Source organism: Oreochromis niloticus, linkage group LG2, assembly GCF_001858045.2.
Source record: "Oreochromis niloticus isolate F11D_XX linkage group LG2, O_niloticus_UMD_NMBU, whole genome shotgun sequence".
NCBI classification, from domain to species: domain Eukaryota; kingdom Metazoa; phylum Chordata; class Actinopteri; order Cichliformes; family Cichlidae; genus Oreochromis; species Oreochromis niloticus.
Window position 1 is genome coordinate 24,879,624 of NC_031966.2, and position 11,331 is coordinate 24,890,954.

Sequence of the window (11,331 nt, forward strand, 5' to 3'; positions counted from 1 at the left end):
AAGTGCCTCCCCAAGAGTGACAGAGAGAGAGTGGATAAATGTTTACAGAGTTTTTTGTTAACATGAATGTTCAAGATGTTCAATAAACATGTTAAGTGTGTATATTTTCCCTTTTTTCTCAAGTCTGTTTACTCATGCAAAATGAAATGCAATTAATATAGAATAAAAAGGAACTATATTTAATCGTGATTAATCAAAATTAATCCACAGTAACCCTGTGATGTGTGTGTGTGTGTGTGTGTGTGTGTGTTCTGTTTACATCTCCTCCAAAATTTAAACCCTAATTTCTATGCTCAATATATTTTGGCCTGATTATTTGGAAAAAACTGGTATTTTTGCCAGATTGTCCCAGGGTAAAAACTGATGAGATGCCCAGCTGTACACAAGTATGCTGCCTGACATGTGCATAGACATAGTTGTATAGTTGTAACTTTTATCACCGCTTTCAGAATAGAAGGTTCCATCCTTGTTCTGTAATATGGGAAGTACCCATGTAGGTTGTTTTTTTTCTCACGGATGAGTTTTTCTCAGTTCCAGTTAAGTGGTTGCATGCGTGTTACTGCCTTAGCCATTCATCCATTCAAATGTAAGTAAGTTATATACATCCTTCTTTTGCTGATGTTCACCATCACGTTTTATGTTTACTGTGTGTAACTGTACAGAGTCTGGAGTATTTGATTACACTACATTCATACAGACTGTCTGAGATTTAGCTCTGACAATGTATTGTGTTATTACATGCCTATTCTAAGCACATTTCAAGTGATGTAAAGCTTAAAACATACATTTTAATTTCCTTTACTCATAGGCAAATATTATTTTTACAGTCAGTCAGCCTGCTTGGATATCTGTGTTTTAATATTATCTGGACAGCATTGCTTCACAGATTTATGTTGGGGCAAAGATTTGCATTCTTTTAACAAGCTGCTTTTTACCAGGTTGTCTACATTTTATTCTTTCTATATTGTTTATTTCCCATCCTTTCTGAATAAACATGTCTACTCAGCACACCCCATAAAGCCGACTAAGCAGTATAGCTCTCCTCACAGGAACTTTTGGAATACTTACGAATGAACTTTTCACTTTAGCTTTTGTGTGTCGTTTTCAAAAGTATGCATTATGTGAAGACCAATTCAGTGTTGTTTAAACTTAGTTATGCATGTTTAAATAGTGGAGGAAAATGATTCGTTCACATGTGGTAGATATTTCTTTCAGTTTGCTACAGCAGCCTGTATCAGTTTCTTTTCTGCTTTTGTGAAAACATCATGTTTTGTCACCCATTTACTTTTTCCTGTCAGTTTGGGTTTAGGTTTGTTGCAGATTTATACCTGGATTTGTTCATAATTTTCCAGACGATAAATGAAGAGCATGGAGCAGTTTCTTATCATTGTTCTATTAGCAGGAGGAACACTCGGTAAGGTCTTCCTCATAAAGATGACAAACATTTACATTTTTAAGATGAATAATTTAAACTTGTGTCTTTTGAATGCATTTTTTTCCAGCTCTCATTCCAGTTGATGAGACTACTTGCGACCTCAGGACGAACACATTTCCATGCTCTCCTATTCTTGAAGGAACTGTGTATATCCAAGTGATGAATGATGTTAGTGGCCATGAAATGAAGTGTTTGAAGGTGCTTCCCAGGGGAAACATAACTGTGTTCAATCTGAAGAAAGGAAAAATAATGACGGACAAGGAATTTAGCAACAGACTAACGTTTCTAATCCAGAACGGGACGCTCAAGATCACAAACCTGAGGAGGAATGATTCAGGTCAATACAGCATTGAGGTCTTTAATTCAGATGGAGTTCAAGAGAAAAACATTCTTTTCACCCTGGATGTTAAAGACAACGGCAAAGTTGAAGGCAAGTTATATATTTTGAAGTTATTATAAAATTGATCAGAAATATAAGCATCTGTCACAATGGGCCTGAACAGACTCGTGCAGGCTCTGGGTCGGGAACAATAAAGAGTCTTTATTTACAGAGACATAAGGTGAGCTATTTAGAAAGTGGGGGAAAAGACGGGCCCCGGGAATCCACACGAACAGGGAAAGACGCTTGCACCAACACACGCTCCTAGGTCCACACTCCGTCCACGCTCCACGCCACACGCTCCTCTTCACTCTCCACCAATCCACAAGAAACACAAAGCTCGCTCCAATTCTAACACACTTGGTCACACAGGTAACACAGGTAACACAGGGACAGGTCCAGGGAAATCTATTCACAAAGATACGAAAAGATTACCAGAGGAAGATAGCTAGAGATAGGAGAATAAACAAGGCCGGGGTTAACACTGACGAGAGTCAGCAACGGTCCAGCGACAAGAAACAAAGAGCTGCCATCTTATAGAGTGACTGGAACACTGTCCGATGATGAGCCACAGGTGTGAGATTACGAACAGGTGCGTGGGCCAAGGGCGGGAGCCCACAGGTGAGCTCCGCCCAGGCAGTGAGAGGAAGGAGGGACAGAGAGGGAGGGAGAGAGAGAGCAGGAGCAAAAAATCAAAACAAAAACACATGTAGCCACACTGAGCCGACCGGGTAGACACAGGGACCCTGACAGCATCATGTTGGAGTAAAAGTGGAAAACAGTACACATCACTTGTGCAACAAATGATAGAACATCTACTGAAAAAACTACAAAGACAGATGCAAATGTTTCATGTTGCTTAATGTTTTCAAATTCTTAAAGAGAATGAATGGAAAATTTTGTTATATAGTATTTGTCTATCTATTGGTATTTCCAGTTATTTTCATCACACATGGGCTGGTATCCATATTCACAATTTAATCTGTAACTTTAAACTTTAAAGAGACACTGAATTTTTAAATGTGGTCACTGATTAGTGTTAGCTGCACTAAATGAGTACTTTAGGCAGTGAAGAAGAACTATTATAGTAGAAAATTTACCAGGAAAGAAGCCAATCATTTCCATTTGAAGTGTGAATAATTTAACCTCATGTTCATTTGAATGCCTTTTTTCCAGCTCTGGTTCCAGTTGATGAGACTACATGTGACCTCAGGACAAACACATGCCCATGCTCTCCTCTTCTTAAAGGAACTGTGTATATCCAAGTGATGACTGATGCTAGTGGCCATGAAATGAAGTGTTTGAAGGTGCTTCCCAAGGGAAACACAACTGTTTTCAATCTGAAGAAAGAAAAAATAACGAAAGACAAGGAATTTAACAACAGACTACAGTTTCTAATCAAGAACGGGACACTCAAGATCACAAACCTGAGGAGGAATGATTCAGGTCGATACAGCATTGAGGTCTTTAATTCCAATGGAGTCCTAGAGAAAAATATTCTTTTCACCCTGGATGTTAAAGACAATGGCAACGTTGAAGGCAAGTTATATATTTTGAAGTTATTATGAAGTTAATCAGAAATATAAGCATCATGTTGCAGTAAAACTGCAAAGCAGTACACATCACGTGTGCAACAAATGATAGAAGATCTGAGGAAAAAACTACAAAGACAGATGCAAATGTTTCATGTTGTTTAATGTTTTCAAATTCTTGAAGAGAATGAATGGAAAATTTCATGATATAGTATTTGTCTATCTATTGGTATTTCCAGTTATTTTCACCACACATGGGCTGGTATCCATATTCACAATGTAATCTTTAACTTTAAACTTTAAAGGGACATTGAACGTGGTCATTGATTAGTGTTAGCTGCACTAAATGCGTACTTTAGGCAGTGAAGAAGAGGTATTATAGTAGAAAATTTACCAGGAAAGAAGCCGATCGTTTCCATTTGAAGTGTGAATAATTTAAGCTCACGTTCATTTGAATGCGTTTTCTCCAGCTCTCGTTACAGGTGATGAGACCACTTGTGATCTCCGGACAAACACATGTCCATGCTCTCCTATTCTTGAAGGAACTGTGTATATCCAAGTGATGAATGATGTTAGTGGCCGTGAAATGAAGTGTTTGAAGGTGCTTCCCAGGGGAAACATAACTGTGTTCAATCTGAAGAAAGGAAAAATAATGATAGACAAGGAATTTAGCAACAGAATAACGTTTATAATCAAGAATGGGACATTCAAGATCACAAACGTGAAGAGGAATGATTCAGGTCAATACAGCATTGAGGTCTTTAATTCAAATGGAGTTCAAGAGAAAAACATTCATTTCACCCTGGATGTTAAGGACAGTGGCAAAGTTGAAGGCAAGTTATGTAACTTACTCTTTATTGTATATTTTTGAAGTTATTATGAAGTTAAACAGAAATATATTAGTATCATTTGAGGGTCATTTGATGTGGTTTTGGTACAGAAAATTTGTGCTTGTTTGACAGACGTTTTCAGTGTGGCTTTTTGATTGGTGTCTGACACTACCAGCTATGGTGATGTGCTGAGGTTTAATCTATATAAGAACCATAAACTTTATTTAGATAGCACATTTATCAACAAGGTTATTCACAGAAAGGGTTGGAAAGAATAACAGATAAGAACAATAATACATCAGAAACCATAAAAAAGCAAAGCTCACAGAAGAAACCAACTTGGAGTGTATCAACCTGGATTTCCTGACAACTGAAATGGTTAATCAAGTATTGAGCCACAATGTTAACTGTGCAATGGTAGCTGAAAAAAGTGCCAGATGCATTATTTTTTGCATTTGTAACTTGATGTTTCAGCCTTAAAAAAAGTGGCTTGTTTCATATCGTGTTGCAAACTCAGTGACATCATTTTTGATGGGCACCTTTGTAATTCCAAAAAATGTAGGTAATGCTTTGTAGTAAATTGGTTAACAAATAGTAAATTCATAGATAAATAAATTTACTTATTTTATGTTTCAAAAAATTGATAAAGATCTTTATAAATACATCAATAATTGTTTTTAACAACATCATCTAAACTATCACTCTAAATAGCTAGTAACTTTAAAAGGAGAGAGGAGGGTGGAGGAGGATCACGATACTTTTAGTTTTGCTTTCTCTAAGGACTAAAGCTACAGAGTTAAAAAAAAAAAAAATCCTACTTTTGGTTAAAAAGCATTCACTCAGCACCCAACAAAACAACACTTAAGGGTTCCTAATAGGTAGGGGTTTGCTTCAAGCCAGGATGTGTTGCACACGTTCTGCTCATATCAGTTGCTTTACTGTAAACATTAATGTCTCAATCTGCAATCATTCCAACACAAATATGCACGTAAAGTAAAGTAAATATAATTCTCATTAAACTCATTAAATAGTATGTAAGACAAAAAAAAAAAAACTACATTAAAAGAGCTTCCATATACACAAGGTTGATTAGGGACGAAGAAACACATGGGAAGCAAAACCAAACGCACTGAACTCGGGACGAAAAACTCAAAATGAAACAGGAAGTACACGAACACGTGAGCTTGACATAGAAACGTGGAGAAGAGAGGGGGAAGAAACAAAGAGACAGATAAGACCACAGGCTCACAGAAGTGACACAGGGGTGTGTATCTAACCTCTCTTCTTCCTCTTCCTCTTCCACTTTAACCCCTGACTATGGCACACAGTTTTTCCTCTTTCATCTCTTTTTATGTGGCATCCTCTGGAGATTAAAAGACAAACAGGATTGTAATTCATGCGTTACTGTTTAGGCTCAAATCGGTTTGATGCTTTTAAGGCATGCACTGATGAGAAATAATAACTCCTCTCAAATGCGTTAAACCAATAGTAAAAAGCCTGTGTTGAAAATGTAAGGAGTAGAATAAAAATTTTTCAGAAAAAACACCCAAAAACTATTCAAGTAAAGATACCTGAGAATTCTACTTTAGTACAATAACAAAGTACAAATACTTTGTTACTTTCCAACTCTGTATAGTATCAAAACTCATCTGTGTGTGTTTCTCTCAGCTCCTGTGTCCTCTGTCCTGCTGGTCTCTGAGTGTCTGTCCCAGGGAGAGATGAGGGTGTCCTGCTCCTCTGAGGGAGGGGACAGTCCTCAGTACAGCTGGACTCTGGATGGACGCACACTGACAGATGCTGAGCTCCTTCCTGGAAACAATGAGACTAACATCATCACTCTGAAACAGCACGTCTCAGGACGTCTGGTCTGCTCTGTCAGGAACAACGTCAGTGATGCCTTCAAAGAAGAGATGATATCTACCTGTGGTGAGTGAGAACAATACTGATAAAAGCTGATTCTTAGTGTAATTATTTTTTTTTTAAGTTATCTCTTTATCTGCTCATAGGCTTTGTTTTCATCAGCTGCTCATTATTTAATGGGACACAGATGTCAGGGTGGGTGCATAAGTCCAGTAATACCCTTTGTCCAGAACCAACAGGAGACCCTACCACAGCCACACAGACTGCAGTAGGTAAGGAGAATAACATAGTGTCAAATAATCCTCTTTAATTAAACTGCCATCAGTGATGACCCAAGGTATTATCAAAGAGGGAAGATTAACTCTGATAAAGGGGATTCATTCATGTATTTTTTTCCCTGTGGTTTATAAAGTATGGTATATAAGCAAAGATTCTACAATGACTTCTTTCACAGCTCTAACTTGTTATAAACATTTTGTTTCTCTGCACAGGTACTTCCTGGTTCATGTTTGGTTTGAAAGCCACTGTGGTAATTATATCATTAAGTGGGATTTCGCTCTATTTCGCTTGGAAGAAAAAAACAATCTTGGAAGGCTCTGCTGTCCCACAAAGGATGGAATCTCCAGATAACTCTGTTTTGATGATTGCATTGAATTCTCACTCCAACACATAGTGCCACCTTTCACCTGTTGTACATTTCTCATGTGTCCTTATAGGCTTGTAAATAAGGATTAGTGGTCGTTTTTTCATTCCACATTTTATTCACAGCTTAGTATATTTTTAGTATATGTCAATATGTTTTTTGTGTTTTTATTATTCAAGAACAGCAATCCAGCAAAATATAATAGAAGTGGAAAATCAGAGAAAGATCTTTGTCTCCTTCTTTCATGTATTGTTTATTTTGCAATTGTATTTCATCTGTCTACTTGAAATATATTCCAAAAAGACATTAAGCACATATGTTAGTATTTTTTGTCACAGTGGCTGTGTGGGTGGCAGAGATTGGACACAAATCCGACTTTTTTGACCCTATGCGACCTATATCCGATCATGGTATGACAGTGTGAACAGCACAAATCTGATATTTTCAAATCCGACCTGGGTCACTTTTGTATGTGGTACTGAGTCCGATACATATCTGATGTTTTAGAAAGCGACTGCTGTTTGAATGGTCATGTCGCATTAAATCCGTCTTTTACGTCACTAACACAAGACAGACACCAATTATCAGCACCAGAGAAGACAAACGAGAAAGCATGGCGGCGGAAACTGGAGATGGAGGGAGTCAATGGACAGAAACTGAGGTTTTGGACTTGATTAGCATATGGGGAGACAATTCTGTTCAAGCTAAATTTGAAGGGTCGTATCGTAACTGGGCTGTGTTCGGGTGCATTGCCAAAGAAATGGTTGAACGAGCGCACAGGCCAGCGTGGCCACAGTGTCAGAGGAAAGTGAAGAGCCTCAGAGCCAAGTTTAAAGAAGCTAAAGATATAAACAAATGTGGTTGGACGTGGTCGACCACATTTTGTTCTTTCTCAAAAGTATATGTGAAGATCATTCTAAACTACAGATGTGTGTGAAAGTGTACTATAGGGAAGGGTCAGAATATAAGCAAGAAGAAAAATACAGAGGCTCGTGGTAAAAGCTGCATCTGAGCTTGTGGTTTGTGTAGTGACCCTTACTGCTGTTTCATTTCTTTGTGGTTACAATGACAATCTTTTCTTTTATGTTGAAACCTAACCTCAACAAATAGAACTTTAAAAGTCACTGAGCAACACAACAATCACTAATGTCTGTAAATGTGTTTTGAGCACGAAGGCTCAGATGTATCAAATAAAATATTTATAGCTTAATTATACATTATAATGACTGTCATGTCTGTGTTAAACTGGTATCAATTTGTTTGTAAACTTCTGTTTTGGGTTACATTTATTTAAAAGAAAATATTACAGTCTCAGTGAAACTGCATAATTAGTTGGACAATAAAATGACACGACTGGTTTGGGAGTTTTAGTGTCACTAAATTGATACACAACTTCTCTCGCTGCAGTTCTATTAGTAGTTCTATAGTTACATCCTACCTGGTGTGAGTTCATGCATTTTTATCTGAATCTGATCAGTAATACCAAGCAATGAAACCATTGAAAACTGAGTACAGTTTATTTGAAGCTGATCACTTACAGGAAACATGGTCATTGTAAACTGGGCCTGTTTGCATCTTGGTAAAATTAAGGAGCTTGTCTGAAAGTTGTTTGCTGAGTCCACAGAGGCTGAATAGTAAAGAAGCATAGAAGCTATGTTTGGATTGTAGGTGATGCTATAGGAGACTCTTAAGGTGAGCTGTGTTTAATTATTTAAAACCTGCAGCAGATGTGGCATAAAGAATAATGGGTTCAGCACAGAAGGATAGATGCAACAGAGCAAGGGAGAAACTGCAAAATGGAGATCAATGATACCTGGGACCCGGAAGCCATAGCAGGGAGATCATGAAGTTGTTTTTTTGGTACCAGTGTTGGTTATGGAGAAGGAAAATTAACAGGTGAGTACATGTGAGAGAGTATACCCCTATTATACTGCTGTAATGGTTTCTAGAGCAGTAAGACTGTTATGGGCATGAATACAACATACTGTGGACTGCTAATAATAGGGAAGGGTCAAAATATAACCAAGAAAAACAACAGAGACACTCTTCATGCTAAAAGCTGCATCTGCATCTGTGGTTTGTGTAATGACCCTTACTGCCGCGTCATTTCCTTGTGGCTACAGTGACAATCTTTCCTTTTATGTTGAAGCCACATGTGAGCTCGACACATAGAACTTTTAAAACTCACTGAGCAACACAACAATCATTAATGTCTGTGAATGTGTTTTGAGCAAGTAATATGTTATTTAAATGAATCAAATAAAATATTTATAGCTTAATTATACATTATAATGACTATGATGTCTGTGTTAAACTGGCATCAAAGTGTTCGTAAACCTCTTTATTATTGGTTAACTTTATTTAAATGCAAATATTTAAGCAAACTAATTAGTTGGACAATAAAATGACTGGTTTGGGAGTTTTAGTGTCACTAAATTGATACACAACTTCTCTCTCTTCTCTCTCTGCATTTCTATTATAGCAACATCCTGCCTGTTGTGATCAATGGAAACCAATGACAGCTGTGTTCAGTAGTTAAGACTGAAAAACTGTGAAGCAGTTGCATCCTGGATGGTCTGTATTTACCACAGGAAATGTGGTCAGTGTAGGCTGGGTCTGTTTGCATCTCGGTAAAGTAAGCTTGTCTGAAAGTTGCCTGCTGAGTCGACAGAAGCTGAATAATAAAGAAACATAGAAGCAGTTTCAATAGGTGATGCTATAGGAGACTCTTAAGGTGAGCTGTGCTTAATTTTTTAAAACCTGCAGCAGGTGTGGCATTAAGAACAGTTACTGAATACATTTTGATATCCTGTGTTTTATACATAAACACAAAGCTGAGAAAAAAAATCAAAGTTGAAAACGAACTCAAAGAGACTTTAAAGTGATCACCTCAGTGATTCGACTGTAGAAACATGAACAGGGTTAGCTGGTGAACCAGCCGGCCATTCCAAAAGTTGAACAATATTGCTTCACAGTGTCATGCTGTTGCAATGCTTTGCATCTCTTTATCAACCTTTTTGTCGTACTATATTGTTTATTTCCTTTCCTTTCATGCAAACCTATGCACTTAAAAAGGCATCTGTCCTCGACAGCATGTAAAACTGGGCCGGTTCTAGACAGACATATGTGAGGGAGCATACAGAAATAAAGGGGGCACATAGTGGCAATGGAGGCGGGAAAGGTGTGGGGGGTGGGTGGGGTGCTCTGGATTAGAGGTGCCACAAATGATTATTTTGATAGTCGACTAGTCACCGATAATTTTTGCAATTAGTGGAGTAATCAGATCATGCATCTGTTGGACGAAAAACGTACAGCTTGTTGCACCAGCGTGCATTTGCTCTTATATAACTATCATTAGCTTATAGCTTGAAGTGATTAAGGTATGTGCTAACTAAAAATAAAGACAAAATGATAGTTTATCAAACTTTTAATGAAATTTGCAGATTGTCTCGGTGGAGTTTAATAAACTCAGCCATCTGCTCCTTGCTATCTAAAATATAACAGTACACTGGAGTGAATTCTCGACCATCTCTCACTTCTGTTTAATCAGTTTTCTGTTTGACGTTTATTCAGCTGTGTGAAAACTGTAACTTTTCTCTCAGACAAACCGATTTACTCACAAACAAAAAAAAAATGAAAAAAGCCAAACAATAACTGTTTTAAGTTATCTAAATGATTTATATATTATGTTTAACCTGAGTAGCGAAAGACCACAGGGGGTCTGAAAATGAGATGCCAGGAGTTCGCTGGTCTCGTCAGCTCTAGTGAGCCGGTCAGCTATCGAGCTGGTGGGTAACAGACGTCTCCGAAAACCTCGGAGCACTTTTGCAAATACGTGATGTCTTGATAAATCGAGCAGATATTTGAAGTTTACACAGCTACAATCTCGCCTGAAAATATTTTAAAAGTTTATTTTGTGACCCTGAAAGAGTAATGTTAAAACTAAGTAGCTGCCGCCATTGTTGGAAACTAGAATTGGCTGGGCTGCGCTATGAATTCTGGGATAGGTGGGCCACGAAGGACACACCCGACCCATCCTTCAAATTTGGGGAAAAAGAGGACGCATTTGTCGGCCGCATTTGGAGAGTCTTCAAATTTGGACACCCTTCGTCACGTCACTGTAACGTAATCGGCCTTCAAATGCAGATGCGGATGCAAAGGATGCGGCTCCTAAATTTGGACACAGCTATGATGCCAGGGACTGCTTCTTCTTCTTCTTTTTCGTTTAACAGCAGCTGGCATCCTTCACAAAAATATTGCTCATCAGAAAACATGACATTTACCTTAATTGGATTGCCTTTATCGAATATATTCAAAACCAACAATAACGCTTCTCACTATTGCCAATATTAACAAAACTAAAAAGGGTAGGCCCAGTTATTAAAAAAAAGGAGAACTCACAAAGTCTGGAAAAATAGAACTGAAAAATAGAAATAAAGAATAAAATAAAATATCCATCCAGATCTTTACAACCAACAAAATAAAATCTATTTTAATTGGATGGCCTAATTCAAATAAATATAAAGAATAAAATAAGACCTCTGAACATAGCCAATACTTACAAAACTAAAACGGACTGGCATATTAATAAAAAAAACAACATAAATACCTGTTTATTGCGGTTTCATGGACACTCAAATTAACAGAGAGCC

At 37.6% G+C, this 11,331-nt stretch overlaps 1 protein-coding gene across 4 annotated transcripts; it reads left to right on the top strand.

The window, feature by feature from the left end:
* The first annotated feature begins 507 nt into the window (after window positions 1-507).
* LOC106098197 (uncharacterized) lies at window positions 508-7,894 on the top strand. Of its 4 annotated transcripts, none has more exons than XM_019366568.2 (8): window positions 508-586; window positions 1,299-1,414; window positions 1,503-1,865; window positions 2,991-3,353; window positions 3,817-4,179; window positions 5,845-6,102; window positions 6,183-6,308; window positions 6,528-7,894. In XM_019366568.2, the coding sequence occupies exons 2-8, from the start codon at window positions 1,360-1,362 to the stop codon at window positions 6,707-6,709; spliced, it is 1,710 nt and encodes a 569-aa protein (XP_019222113.1). In that variant the 5' UTR covers window positions 508-586; window positions 1,299-1,359; the 3' UTR covers window positions 6,710-7,894. The 4 variants fall into 4 exon arrangements, with proteins under 4 accessions (XP_019222113.1, XP_019222127.1, XP_019222120.1 ...); XM_019366582.2 differs by having other exon boundaries at window positions 6,199-6,308; window positions 6,528-6,662; XM_019366575.2 differs by having other exon boundaries at window positions 546-586; window positions 1,353-1,414.
* Window positions 7,895-11,331: the final 3,437 nt, after the last annotated feature.

Bases quoted from the DNA above. Each gene is read 5' to 3' on its own strand.
- LOC106098197 (XM_019366568.2), top strand. From the start codon at position 1,360: ATGAAGAGCATGGAGCAGTTTCTTATCATTGTTCTATTAGCAGGAGGA. The intron at 1,866-2,990 runs GCAAGTTATATA...CCTTTTTTCCAG, and splicing joins AGACAACGGCAAAGTTGAAG to CTCTGGTTCCAGTTGATGAG. The intron at 6,309-6,527 runs GTAAGGAGAATA...TTCTCTGCACAG, and splicing joins AGCCACACAGACTGCAGTAG to GTACTTCCTGGTTCATGTTT.